General features: G+C 44.9%; 1 protein-coding gene across 1 annotated transcript in view; it reads left to right on the forward strand.

Annotated features, from left to right (window-relative positions):
• The window catches only part of SMS (spermine synthase), a 49718-nt gene that overhangs the window by 17110 nt on the left and 17544 nt on the right, over positions 1-15064 (forward strand). Inside the window, exons 2-7 of the mRNA XM_055438438.2 lie at positions 3121-3241; positions 7171-7261; positions 7800-7864; positions 13235-13410; positions 14275-14429; positions 14866-14955. Of these exons, the coding sequence (XP_055294413.1) occupies positions 3121-3241; positions 7171-7261; positions 7800-7864; positions 13235-13410; positions 14275-14429; positions 14866-14955 (698 nt within the window). The remainder of the gene's footprint in view (positions 1-3120; positions 3242-7170; positions 7262-7799; positions 7865-13234; positions 13411-14274; positions 14430-14865; positions 14956-15064) is intronic.

Consider the following 15064-nt stretch of genomic DNA (forward strand, 5'->3'; position numbering starts at 1 on the left):
GGTGAACAGTGGACAAGACGGCGTGATCCCTGTGTCCCTGGCAAGGCTGGCACACTCGATGGCCACAGGAACTAGGTGGTGGCGACCACCAGAAAGGTCATTCAGACCTAGGGTATTTCTACTGAATTGGGAAATAAGCCCACAGTATAGAAATACAAGGACACTAAATTGGATCTCTTTTGTAATGTGTTTTCTTCAGTTTGCAACCTGGCTGGAGGTTAGCCCCCTCTGCCTTTCTGCTGGGATGGTTGCCGCGCTGGGCTTGGCTAGCAGTCAAGGCCCTGTGTGTACCAAAGACACCTTCTTTTCCTACCCAAGTGATAGAGTTTGCTCCAGCTCAGCCCCGGTACTCTTGTTCAGCACACAGCCTGGCCAGTGACCCGTGGGGTGGCCCTGCCGGCACGGCCTCCCTCCACCATCATGGGGGGTTTGTGTTCAGTTGTGGAATGTGCCAACTGAACTTGGGCCCGAGGCCATTTACAGGGAGTGATGATTTGTTTTATACACTTTCAAAACAGAAAACATCTGTTCTGGCCAAGGAGGGATTGAATAATTGCATAGTGGCTTTCCTAGTCACAGTTCAAGTACTGCCGGGCGCACTTGTCTTCACCGCCCCACAGCTTGGTCACTTCCACGGTGGCCTGACCCCCACCCCTGGCTTCTCAGACCCAAAAAGAACGAGATCACATGTTTGTATCAGGTTTGAAATTGAATTTTTTTTCCCAGGGGTCAAATTCAGTCTTAAAACCATGGTTCTGGGGGATAAAATTCAAGCTTCCTCCTTTTAACTTCCTGAAACCACTTGCAGAATAGCAAAGCCAGCTAGATTATTTTTTGTCAAATGAGTTTCCCAAACACAGAGTTTTGCTGGGAATAAGGGAGCCTTACATGGCACAGGAGGTCGCCTCTTGCATCGGGCAGTGCTTGTGCTCGGGTGGGGCAGTGGTGTGGATGCCCCTCCAGGGGTCCCTTCCTGATGTGGGACTCAAGGCCCCTTCCTGAAGGGGTCTCAGGTCATTTGGCTGAGCACAGGGCTTGGCTGCCCCCACACTCCCAGACCTGATCCCAGGCCCCATGGCCTGCCAGGCGGCACCATCTGAAAGCAGGGGCCCCTCCCTTCGGGGCGAACTCCTGTTGGTATTTTTATGAGGAGTTTGAAGTCCCTTTGCTGTGCCCACTTGCTCCTCTCACACTTGGTGGTATCATCCAGGTTTCTGGGCGGGGAGTGCTTGTCTCTACCTACTTATGGCGTGCTATCTAGGCATCCATACAGCCTGTCGTTCAGTTTTGTTCTAAATGTCCGTGAGGTTTGGCAGTGCCACCCTAACTGCTCTGTGTTTGGAAATGGAGAAGATGAAGGAAATCACTCCTTCACTGCCATCTTTGCTATACTGCATTTGCTTTTGTTTTTTTAAGCAAAGTTAAAATCTATATTTTGGTGGCTGTATTAGTCGGCCAGGACTGTTGTAACAAAGTACTACAAACTGGTGACTTCAAGCTAAAGAAGCCTATTCTCTCCCAGTTTTGGAGGCTAGAGTCTGAAAGCAGAGCATCAGCAGGGCCAGGCTCCCCTAAGGGGTCTAGGGGCGAGTCCTCGCTGGCCTCTTCCATCTTCTGGTGGCTCTGCATGTTCTTGGCTGGCTGGTGGCCGTCACATGCCAGACTCTCCCTGTCTTCACCTGCTTCTGCTCCTCCTCCCTGTGTCTTCCAGGCTTCAGTCTCTGATAAGGACTTACTGGAATTAGGACCTACCTGGATACTCGAAGATAATACATCTTGGTATCTTTAAATTAACTACTACATCTGCAAAAACCCTTTTCCAGGTCAGGTTGCACTCCCAAGTTCTGAGGGTTAGAATGTGGCCATATATTTTGGGGGGGCCCACTCTTCTACCCTCAACAGTGGGAATAGATGAAATCATCTGGTTTTCAAACGCCAGTTAGCTTACATGTTAAAAAATGCCTGCATAGGCCAGAATAAGACATATCTGCTGCCCAGTGTGGGCTCTGAACCTAGTTTGTAGCCCTCATTCTTACTCTGCACTGAAGGTGTTCCAGATGTCATTGGAGATCAACTCTGTGTAGATTGAAGGAGTTCTTCCAATCCATTTTGGCACTCCTTAGTTTATGGAAGGAATTCTAGTGTAATTTTCTTGTGAAACCACACTGCGGTCAACTGTGGATCTTCCGGTTTTTGTTTTCTTTTTTCTTTTTACCCTTGGTTTAAGTCACAGGGGTGCTTTGTTTGGCTGCTTCTCAGCCTGCCCTCTTTTCCTTCATGTGGAAAAAGCATCAGCCTGTGGTGGGCTCATGGGACAGTCCAGAGTAATTCCTTTTGTCTCATTGTGGTTCTTTATCTTAACCGTCTCAAGGAATGAGTACTTTGGCAGATACAACTAGAGAATTAATTGCATTTTGCTTTTCATCTAAGTATCATACTGTTGGTTGTTCTTGAAGATTCTGGATTCAAGTAAACCTGCAGAGGTTAATGCAATTTCTATAACCTTGACCTCAGTCCTTGACCTGAGCTCCACTTTGGTGGGGATTGGGGGGTAGCCGGTGGGATGGGAGAGAGGGGCATCAGAATGCCTAGCAGGTTGTAGCATATTGAATTGTTCAGTTTCTACCAATTAAAAATAGGTTACTGAGTGGTGCTATTTTTTTCCGCCAATAATAAAAAACAAGGCATCCTTATTGCAGAACACCTGGAATACAGAGTCAAAAGTTTTGAAGTCATTTATGATACCCATCAACAGTGGATAGAAACCCATGTCTGCTACTCGAGATCCTCATTAAGTTATTTCACCTAAAGCGGAATGTCTTTTATCGTGTTTTTATTTGATTTCTGGCTAGGCTGAATATTTTGTTTTGCTATTTCTAGTTGGCTGAATTACCCGTCTGCATTTTTGGCACAGCTATTCTGTGGTTGGTGTTGCCATTCTTACTGTGTTACCTGGTAATCTGCAGCCTCGCCCTATAGGGTTGAGAAAGTTCTAGCTCATGACAAAGGGGATAAGTGATGCCCATAGCTCTGTTCAGGGTTTCTCAAAAGTTCATTCATCACATTGTGCTTTGCTTCTCACTATTTCAGCTGACCATCTTGCCTTCTCCCCCTCTCCAGCTGATGGTGAGACCATTCTGAAAGGCCTCCAGTCCATTTTCCAGGAGCAGGGGATGACGGAGTCAGTGCACACCTGGCAGGACCATGGCTACCTAGCGACGTATATAAACAAAAACGGCAGGTGAGGTGACCGTGGGTGCTCCTATTCGGATCTGAGCGCTTCAGCTGTGTGTGTGTGTAAAGAGTGGTGGTGGGGGCATCCAGATTGAGCGCTTCAGCTGTGTGTGTGTGTAAAGAGTGGTGGTGGGGGGGCATCCAGATATTTTTTTTCCTTTTCTCCTTTGGTGTCTTTGAGGAGGGGACTAGAATCCAGTGCTTCTAGCTGCGCAGTAGAATCATGTCACAGGATCCCACGTCCAGGCACTCCCCCCAGAGATTAAGGCCACTGAGTGTTGCCATTTCTCTAAAGACCCTCAGGTGATTCTGTGTGCCCAAGACTCAGAAGCCTCAGGCAGCATAAGCAGTGTGAACTGGCAGGCAGTGATCCAAATGTGCTGTGCTCCACTTAGTTTCTGCTGCTGCAGGTCTGGGGCCACACCCCAAATAGTATTTCTGACAAGCTCCTCTCGGAGGAGGTTGATGCTGTAGGTCAGTTGACCCTACTGTGAGTAGCACTGTAATAAGCAGTTATCAGTTGATGCAGACTGCAGTCAAACGCAGGATGAAAAAGTCTGCAAAGAGCTTGATAGGAAGCTAGGGGCCTCCAGGAGTTTAAGATTTTGGGTTTTGTTTTCTCCTTAAGACTATAGATGATCTAGACTTTTTCTCTGATCAATATGGAAATGAAAGTCAACCTGAGACTAGGGAAGGAAACCTAAATTAAGAAATGACTGAGAACAGGGGACTTCCCTGGTGGTCCAGCGGTTGGTACACTGTGCTCCCCATGTGGGGCTGCCGGGTTCCATCCCTGGTCGGGTAACTGGATCCTGCATGCTGCACCTCAGAGCCTGTATGCTGCAGCTAAAATGATCCCGCTTGCCATAACTTAGACCCAGTGCAGCCAAGTTAAAAAGAAAAAGAAATGACTGATAACCAGAAGATACTGGTGCACTGAGTTCTGTGTATTTCTCTAAGTCTATGTAGTATCTTCTAGAGTCTAAAACTGTTAAGAGTCTTAGTAATTTGCACTATTAGTTTTAAAACGTGAACTCCTGTGTATTTTTGATGGCTTTCATTCTTTTCTCCCAATGGAAACTAAGTCCTGGAATTCCACGAGGTTTCATTAATGTCCCACATTCTCCCCCTTGTTTTTCTAATTAAAAGAACCCCCGCCCCCCTCTTGCTGCTGCTGCTAAGTCACTTCAGTCGTGTCCGACTCTGTGTGACCCCATAGACGGAAGCCCACCAGGCTCCCAATGTTGTGAGTTGAAGGAAACTGGTACTTTTGAGCTCACCTGCCCTTACTGTTATTCTTTTTGTAAGTCTACGAAGTTCTTCCCTGCGAACATATCTACAGCTCTCAGAGAAACCCTAACCCCTGTGCCCTCAAGCCCAAATCTGTATTTCTGACTGCATAGCAAACCCCCATATATGCACGGAATAGATCCCTCCAGTGTATCTAAAGTGATTTCCTCTCAAGGGTGGCCCAGACCCTCCACTGCCTCCATCCTCGCCCAGTTACTGGCAAGTCTCCGGGAAGCAGAGGTCTGGAGCTGGCCTTAAACCCTCTAGCCTCTCTTCTCCTTTTTCTCTGCCCCTCTCTCTCCCTGTCCTAGCTGTGGTCCATAACTTGGGGACCACAGCAAATCAGACCTTGCCTCTCTGCCACCTTGTCACGTTCTTCCTCTAATCCAGCTGAAGCCTTGAGCCTCTTGTTGTTGTGTAGTTGCTCAGTTGTGCGCCTCTTTTCAACCCCACGGACTGAAGTCTGCCAGGCTCCTCTGTCCATGAAATTTTCCAAGGCAAGTATACTGGAGTGGGTTGCTATTTCCTTCTCCAGGGCATATTCCCAACCCGGGGATGGAACCCGCATCTCCTACATTGGCAGGCGGATTCTTTTCTGTGAAGCCACCAGGGAAGCCCTTTGCATCTCCTACCACTTCCTAAGGACCTTTGGGGCTGGACAGGGCCAAGCATTCTACTTCAGTTCTTGAGTCTTCTACCCTGGACACCAATCCCAGTTTTCTAGAAGACTTAGAATTCTTCCTGGAAGGGAGTTTTTGAGTGATAAGAGCTGTTGGAAATTGCTTCTGAAAACAGAGAAAAGAAAAATTAACATGTTAGTTTACTTTTTTTCTTGGCCTTGCCGTGCAGCTTGCCGGCTCTTATTTCCCTGACCAGGGTTGGACCCTGAGCCCCCTGCAGTGGAAGCAAAGAGTCCCAACCGCTAGACTGTCAGGGAAGTCACTAAGGTGCTTAGTTTAAAGACTTGTCTCCACATTGGTCTTCCTCTTCTCTCACTCGCTCAGCTGCGACCCACCCCCTTGCTGCCTGAGGTCTTGGTCCTCAGTCACCTGTTTTTTGGTCTCCATTCCCCCCGCCCTGCACCCTTGCAACTTTTCCTCTTTCATTATTTTTGCTTTTACTCAGTTGAGGTCACTGCTTGTCCCCACCTTCTGGCATTCTCCGCGTTCCTGCGGTTCTCTGGTGGAGGATTCTTTGCTAGAACCACCTAGCTGGTTAAGAGGTGGCATTTCTCTATCGTTCTTTGACCCCTGGCTCCTCTCCTTTGTGTGGCAGATTGGGGGGGGGGGTGGTGATCAGCTAGTTCAGGTGTACATGAGTGGTGTCCCTGGCCTGAACTTGATTTTGAGGCCATTTAAGGGCTGAAGCGGAGAAGGCAATGGCAAGCCACTCCAGTACTATTGCCTACAAAATCCCATGGACGGAGGAGCCTGGTAGGTTGCAGTCTGTGGGGTCGCTAAGGGTCGGACACGACTGAGCGACTTCACTTTCACTTTTCACTTTCACACATTGGAGAAGGAAATGGCAACCCACTCCAGTGTTCTTGCCTGGAGAATCCCAGGGACGGGGGAGCCTGGTGGGCTTCCATCTATGGGCTCACACAGAGTCGGACACGACTGAAGTGACTTAGCAGCAGCAAGGGCTGAAGGTAAAAATTAACTAATTGTGTTTATCTTTTTTAATCTAAGCACACTGTTTGGATTCTCTGAACAGAATGCTTCATCTTATTTAGCATTATTATTCAAATGTTTCTTTAACCACACCTTATAGTAAGATAAGTGATTTTAGAACTTCCCTGATGGTTCTATGGCTAAGACTCCTTGCTCTCAATGCTGGGAGCCCGATTTAATCACCAGTCAGGGAACTAGATCCCTCATGCCCCAACTAAGACTGGTGTAGCCAAATAACTATTTTAAAAAAGAAGTGATTTTATATCAGATGTGCACATATATGTCTGTATATATACAAATATGCATGTCTAATTGAAGGAAAAGTTTCTTCAGATAATTCTTATGCATGTGTGATACACTATTTTTATTTCATAAAAAAGCTGGTCAGACACACTGAATTAGAGATTAAAGCTTTTCCCGTAAGGAGCTATATAAGGTCCCTGTCACATACTCCTTTATTTTCTTAAGCAACTCTTTAAAAATCTAAGAACTGTATTTAATCTGCATGCTTTACAAAACATGCCTAGGGCTGGATCTGACTTGCAGGCTGCTAACTCAATGAATGTAGCCACCACCTCACTGCAGTCAGAAAAACATGGCTCTGTTTTGGCTGTTTTGAACTCCAGGGAAATTGGGAGAACCGAGTTTGCTCTGCCCCACCCTCCCATCCTTTTAAGGCGGGATCAGTCACTGCTGAGGAACCTTCTTAAAAATCAGAGTCACAGGACTTCCTGCTGAATCACTTTCTGGGCCAAATAACCTGTTTGAAAACCTTAGCACTTGATTCTGTCTAAAATCTTGCCTTTTTTGGCCTCCTTGCCCTCATGAAGAGGCTCTAATAAGAAAGCCACAGAGTTAATTATGTTATTTAGGGGAAAAAAGAGCAGTGGTTTTGCCTTTTAACTGGGTTGGTGCCTTTTTTCTTTTGAGTGCCACGATACAGTTCCTAACCTTACAATTATGCTCTCCTCTGTAGCTTTGCCAATTTGAGAATTTACCCGCATGGATTGGTGTTGCTGGATCTTCAGAGCTACGACGGCGATGCGCAAGGCAAAGAAGTCGATAGTGTCAGTTTTCCACTTTTATTTACTCAAGTATTTAAGGATCACAAAAACGGCTCAGTCCAATGATAAAATCATTTTCACCTAATTGCTGACTTCCCAGTTAATTTTAAACTTGGCTGCCTTCAGATAAGTGATTTTAGAAGAAAAATAATTGTTCCTCAAGTGATTTTTAGGAACCTGGTTCTCATTTTCCCTTGACCACTTAGTAATGACTTGACTTTGCACTGGAGGGAATGTAAACCTTTAACCAGGATTTTATAGCTGCAGTATCCTTGAGCCTTCCCCTTTCCTGTAGGATACCTTTTGGTACTGTTGATACCATAGGCTGAAGTGAGATTGGCACTGGGAGGGGTAGATGGCAGGGGAGTGTGGAGTTGGGCCAGGTCTGCAGGCTGCTGGAGGGTTGGGGGAGGACAAGTACATCTGGACACCTGCCAGAGTAACAGCTTTGTCAACATGACCTTGACCTCCTGGTCCGTAATTTAGCTCTTCTACTCAGCTTATTTGATAAGCCCATTGATTTATTTTCTTGTAATTGCAGCTTTTGAACAAAGTAGAAGAAAGAATGAAAGAATTGAGTCAAGACAGTACTGAGCGGGTAAAGCGGTAAGTCCACTCCTGAATGTTCTTTTATATTTGGTTATTTGATAAAATGGGCTTCCTTGGTGCCTCAGATGATAAAGAATCTGCCTGCCAATGCAGGATATGTGGGTTCGATCCCTGGGTGGGGAAGATCCCCTGGAGAAGGGCATGACAGCCCACTCCAGTATTCTTGCCTGGAGAATCCTGTGGACAGAGGAGCCCAGCAGGCTACAGTACATGAGGTCGCAGAGAGTTGGACATGACTGAGTGACTAAACAACAATAAAAACAATCAATCAAATAATCGCAATGGTGGTGTTATCCCTGAGCAGTGTCTATGTAAGATGTGGAAGAGATCAGTCAGCTTTTGCTTCTGGCCACTTGATAGGCTAATGTAGATGGCCCTGATGGCAGAAGACTAACTGTGTGTGTGTGTGTATGAGCGAGAGAGAGAGATGCTAGATAAAATGGAACAGGGGCAGAAAGGAGTGTACAGTGATCTCGAGGGGTGAAACTCTAACGCAGAGAGTCAGATGGGGCTGGCACCTCAAAGAGGAGCTCGAAAACTCCTCCTCGACCATCTCCAGTGAAGAGAAAAAAATCATATATCTTTCCTCAGAGTTCTGGGCCCCACAGTAGAATTAAGCAGTTTTAAGAGATTTTGATAGGATGGGATGATAGAAAATTTGCCTCAGTGCTTTCAGGTAGGATGATATTGACATTGCAAGAACATCAGAGCTAACCCACCTTGAGCACCCCCAGTAGGTTCTTTTCAGTTGATGACAAAGACATTAAGCTTTTGTTGAGGAGTGTAGCTACTATGCCACCTGTATCTGTTTAAAACTAAGTTAATAAAAAGTTTATTTCCTTACTTACCTCTTGTCACTAGCTAACGGCTAGTAACTGCCATATTGGACAACACAGAGAAGTATTCTGTTGGACAGCACAGACGTATGTGCTAGTGGTGTCAGATGTTAGAAGAGCTTTGATAGAAGTAAAGTTTTGGCATTCTTTGGGAGGGGTAGAGTCTGGCAGGTCCTGGGAATTAAGAATGTGAATTAATCATGGCTGCACAGTAAGTTATTCTAAGCGGTTTGGCCTTGCTCTGCCTGGGTGGTTTCTTATCGGACCGCCCAAAATGGGTCTGTCCCTGGACAGCAAGAAGTCCAAACCAGTCAGTCCTGGTAATCAGTCCTGAATATTCATTGGAAGGACTGATGGTGAAGCTCCAATACTTTGGCCACCTGATGTGAAGAGCTGACTCATTGGAAAAGACCCTGATGCTGGGAAAGATTGAAGGCAGGAGAAGGGGACAACAGAAGATGAGATGGTTGGATGTCATCACCGACTTGATGGACATGAGTTTGAGCAAGCTCCAGGAGATGTTGATGGACAGGGAAGCCTGGCATGCTGCAGTCCATGGGGTCACAAAGAGTTGGACAGGACTTAGCAACTGAACAACAATAACAGCTTGCTCATAAAGGCAAATGCAGTAACACAGAGAGACTTGATTAAGGTCAGACCATCACTGTTGGAAGTGACCAGAATACAGACTTCTCCAGTTCAGGGCATTTTCCACAAGAGGGAATCCTTACTGGCTGTTTAAGGATGTTTAAGTACTTAATGGTTCATCCTGCTAAATTTGATCAGCCTGGAGGAAAGCCCCAGGGCAGGTGTAAAATAGTTAGAAACTTGTTTAACCTCCAACTTGAATACAAGGCAGGGAGCTGCCTGTGAAGAGAGCAGGAGGCAGTATGGAACTTGGCTGCCTGCTTGAAATCTGTCAGAGCAGCCAGACTCAGTTACCCCCAAGTTCAGTTTACATATCTTCAGGCCCTTCCTCATCCTCAAGTGACTTGTCCATACCCACACTCTTTTCTGAGATTTCCCTCTTTTCCTGTTTGCAAAGTTTTCCTCATCTTTCGTAAATTGATCCATCTGAATTGAATGGGTTCCCACTGTGTCTTTAGTTGGGTGATAATGAATTGGCCAACATCAACATGCCAGATTTTTCTTTTTATTGGTGTGGTTTTTATTGGGGTTACTTCTAGGAGTGAATGAATAGATGAAATGCATTTATGGGCCTCAGCACTCATGAAATCTGGTTCCTGTGTGGTTGTGGCGTGGGAGTTTTTGAAGTGAGAGTGCAGTTACACTTCCGATTTCAGTTCAAAACACAGCACAGGCCTTGTTTTTCCTTGTCACTGTTTTTACATCTTTTTATAAAATCAGGGTGGAGGGGGCAGGAAGTTATTGGGAATACTTTGTTGTAGGCCGTTTGTTTTTGGCTTCAAAAGGACAAGAATGGTGCCACTCTGCTGTTTGAGGAATGACATTGTTAGAGACTGAATCATTGACGAATGACTCAGTAACATCTGAAATGATTACTCCCCTGTGGGCAGCATACCTTTAATTTCTACCTGGTGAGAATTTCAGTCTTTGCAAACTTCTCAAAGATATCATTGTGTGTATCCCTTGGTGGGAACCAGGACTCTACCCCAAGGCTGCCCTATTGTTTCTTCTGACTGTTCTTCCTTTGTGTCCATATCCCCTCCCTTCTCTGATTAGCATGTGTTTGAACCTGCTCCCTGGAACTCAGGGAAGATCCTGGAGGCTGAAGGAAGCCTATTTCCTGTAGTCAAGAAATGGAGAGACAAACAGACTTTTGTGCCTAGGAGCCCCCAGGGTCCTGCTGAGTATCTTAGAATGAGTAATTCATCAAGGTGAAGCCATCCTTAAAGATCCCTGCTTCTTTGGATCTCTTTGAAAACGACTGTGTTGAAATAAAGAGCTCTACCTGCACCTAAGGCACCGTTGACACATTTGAGAATGGACATTGTTTACATTGGTTTTGTGGAGGAGTTCAGTAACTGCCAATAGCTGGCTGGCTGTCAACCCAGAGGGGTGGGTTTCCTCCCCCAAAAGCCCTTGTGTTGATGTTTGTTGCTTTCATCCAGTGTCAACAGGGGCTCATGCTCCCACCACTCATCAGCCAGGGGTGCAAGAGGCTTCTCCCAAGTCCTGTTTGCCTGCTCTTGGGGGTTGTCCTGCCGGGGCAACGACATTTTACAAGAAACACCACTTAGCTGCCTAATTCCAACAGCTGCATTTGTTCTAGAAGATGAAGAAGTGGTTAAATCAGGAGGAGTTGGGATTAAATGATAGTTTATGGAAACTTGCTTTGTAAATTCAGTGCCTTTGACAGATATTAGTATTTCCTCATGGGGCTTCCCAGATGGCGCTAGTGGTAAAGAACGCACCTGCCAGTGCAGGAGACGTGAGAGATGATGGGTTCGATCCCTGGGTCAGGAAGATCCCCTGGAGAAGGGAATGGCAACCCACTCCAGGATTCTTTCCTGGAGAATTCCGTGGACAAAGGAGCCTGGTGGGCTACAGTCCATGGGGTCGCACAGAGTAGGACATGACTGATGAGACTTAGCACACACACAATATTTCTTCATTGAAAGCCTTGTTAACCTGTAACAGGTTCAGACTGTATTCTTGGAAACAAGTGATCAGGGAGAGCAAAGACTTTTGAGAGCAAGTCGGAGGTAGCCCAGCATTTTAGGTACCTGGGGTTTGCTTACTGTGAAGCCCACTGTATTTGAGGACATAGAACTTGCACGTGGTTGTGTTGTGTGTGCGGTGAGCTCTCATCTTATTTGTGTTCCTCTTCATTTGCCAAGCCCCCTTTCTAAGTCTGGTTTTCTGTGTCATGTAGTGACCTCTGCTGGCAGTTTCTAGTATACTCACTCTGTAAGACACTCAGGATTTACAAAAAGGACTGAAAGAGAAAATCATCAGTTGGCAGACATTCTCATAATAATTGGTTCAGGCAAGAATCTTCTAGATGCCACTGGTGAAGGTGTGTCAAGAGATCAGGAACTTGGCCTGGTTTTCTTGACCCGGATTTCATGGACTTTCTCCCAGCCCCCCACACACCCTGTTTCATAATTACAAAGGGACAGAAGGTACCTTTGCAAATGGAGGGATCTTGGGGGCATTGGCTTTAACCACATGGTCATACTTAGCATTACCAATTAGGACAGGCATCCATCTCAGTGTCCCTGATGTGATGGTTGCATAATATGCCAATGTGACCCTACTGAAGAGATCTTCAGGCAAACCCATCTGAGGGATTTTCTGCAAAACACCTGGTCTGGATTTTGCTGAGATGCGAAAGTCATGAAACGCATGGGGAAGGGATGACAGTGACAACTATCTATTTTAGATGAAATGAGGGTAAAAAAGCAAAATACAGTAGGTGATTCTTATTCAAAAGTAGAACAGTTATGAAGGAGACAGTTGGGGCAGTTGGCAACACTTACGCATGGATTCCGAGCTCGGTGATGGTATTACATGTGTGTGCGCTTGGATGAATGTGCTAGTGGCAGTATGGTGGTGCAGACATTCTTGGGAGTCCTTCCTGCTAGAGTATTTGGGTGTGAAGCCTGATGTCTCTAGTGGCCATTTTCTCCTTCAACTTTTATTTTTTAGGGAAAATTTATAGTATTACAGAAAGGTTTTTTTAAAAAGTAAATTCTTGGAACTTTTCCTGGTGGTCCAATAGCTGAGACTCCAAGTTCCCTATGCAGGGGGCCCAGGTTTGACCCCTGGTCAGGGAACTGGATTCCCACATGCTGCAATTAAGAGTTTGTATGCTGCAACTAAAGATTACGCATGCCGCAACTAACACCTGACACAGCCAAGTAAATGTTTTTGCAGAGGTGCTTTTTAAATTATTTTTTTTGTTGTTTATTTTTGGCATGCCTGGTCTTCGTTGCTGCCTGGGCTCTTCTCTAGTTGTGGCAAGTGGGGGCTACTCTCTAGTTGTGCTGTGAGGGCTTCCTCACTCTCTTCTTGTGGAGCATGGACTTAAGTAGTTGCTGAAAGTATGTGGACTCAGTAGTTATGGTTCTGGTCTCTGAAACTCAGGCCCCAGTATTCTTGCCTGGAAAATCCCATGGACAGGGGAGCCTGGTGGGCTGCAGCCCATGAAGTCACAAAGAGTTGGGTGTGAGTTGGCAACTGAGCACACACACAGAGCACAGGCTCAGTCGTTGTCATGAACGGGCTTAGTTGCTCCATGGCTTGCGGCATCTTCCTGGACCAGGGATCGAACATGTGTCTTCTCCACTGGCAGGCGGATTCTAACCAGGGAAGCCCCAAGTTAATTCTTAATGTACAACAGTGGTGAAATTTGGTAGTGACCATTCTTACATAGCCCTCAAAGTTCAAGTTTTAGGTTGGTTGTGTACAGTTTAGGAGTCTGCCTGAGACTATGTGGCTCCATGTGGAACATTCATGTTCCTAGGTCTTCTTTTAAGGCAGCATCACCTAAGCAGACTTTGTTGTAAGGCTCATTCCTCTTTTCCTTCTTTCCCTTTGTTTCCAGATTGCCACCCATAGTTCGAGGAGCGGCCATCGACAGATACTGGCCCACTGCGGATGGCCGCCTGGTTGAGTATGACATAGATAAAGTGGTGTATGATGAAGACTCGCCTTACCAGAACATTAAAATTTTACACTCAAAGCAATTTGGGAACATTCTCATCCTCAGTGGGGATGTCAGTAAGTATTCCATCTCTACCCCAATCACTTAACAAAGTGACAATTTTAGATTGTGTTTTCCTGACATACCACCATTGTGGGTTTGTCCAGGTGTGTCGTTGGGCACTGCTGGTTATTTTTGTGTGTGTTTGGTTTTTGAGATGAATATTTACATTAGATTTACCTGTGGCTTGTCTGAGTTTTCATATTTTATAGTAGAGCCATGAAAACTTTGTCTTAATATTCTTTTTTATGTTATACATAGATATAAAATACATATTTATTAACATTCTCTTATAGGTTATTGTTAAGATACTGAGTCTAGTTCCCTGTGCTATACAGTAGATCCTTGTTGGTTATTTTATTTATTTTTTGTTGGTTATTTTATATTAATTGCTTGTTTATTAGGAAGTCTTTTTGTTGTGGAAAATTTCAAACCAAAGTAGACAGAACAGTAAGATGAACCCACATATACTCACCACTGAGTGTCAACAATGATCAACTCCTAACCAGTCTTGTTTCCCTTAAACTCCAGTCACTTTTCTCCCTCTCATATTCTTTTGAAGCAACTCTGCTGTTATATTTCATCTGGAAATAGGTAATTGCTTTTTAATTATCAGAACAGGCTAAATACTGAATTTTCTTCTAAACTATATATGTGTATAATCTATGTAGGTAACATGTTGGGTGTTAGATGAGTAGGGATGAAGAAAAGTCCACAATCCAAAAGGAAAAAAAAACCCACCAAAACCCTCTATTTACTGAGTTTTAAAGACTGAAAAGGAAAATGTCTGAATTTTCTAGATTCTAGCAGTTTCTGGAATGATAAGTCAGGTGCTCTGAGGCTTTGGTTAAGTCACCATTTTGGATGTTTCTCCTCCCTAGATTTGGCGGAAAGTGATTTGGCGTATACCCGGGCCATCATGGGCAGTGGCAAAGAAGATTACAGTGGCAAAGATGTACTGATTCTGGGAGGTGGAGATGGGGGCATATTATGTGAAATAGTCAAACTGAAACCAAAGATGGTGACTATGGTAGAGATATCCTTTTCTGTATAAGAGATTAAGTTTGGTGGACTTTGTTCTCTTCCTCCTTTTTTATCTTAATACTACAGTTAATGTTATAAGATTACTTTGAACAGAGATTTCAACTTAGTACCAGTAGCCTTTTTACATGACTACTAACAGGCCACCAACAAAGAAGCAGAATTGAGAATTAAACAGCAGGCAGCCTTTGCACTGTGTCGACTGCCCAGCAGTTGCTGAAATGGCTTCTCCATTAGAAGGAAATTCAGTGCCTTTTGAGTGTCCTTGGTGCCCAAATGCAGTCATTGTCTGATTCATCATTTTTTTAAACTTTATGATACCCAAATTAGTGTGAAAAATGTTATGTTCATCTTTACCTTTTAAAGAAGTATTTCAGAATCCTTTGACATGTTCAAATCCAGGGGAAATTTCTCCTTAACCTATTTTGAACATTGACCAAATGGTGATTGACGGATGTAAGAAGTACATGCGAAAAACTTGTGGTGATGTCTTAGACAATCTTAAAGGAGACTGCTATCAGGTAATTATTTTTACCAGATAAATGTTTTTTATTAAGTCAGGTGATAATGTGATGTTGTTGATCACAACTGTGCCTTCTTCAAACAGCTTTAAGTGTAGTTGGTTAAGAA

This window comes from Moschus berezovskii, chromosome X (assembly GCF_049115385.1).
Source record: "Moschus berezovskii isolate FMDL1 chromosome X, NW_MosBer_1.0, whole genome shotgun sequence".
Taxonomy (NCBI): domain Eukaryota; kingdom Metazoa; phylum Chordata; class Mammalia; order Artiodactyla; family Moschidae; genus Moschus; species Moschus berezovskii.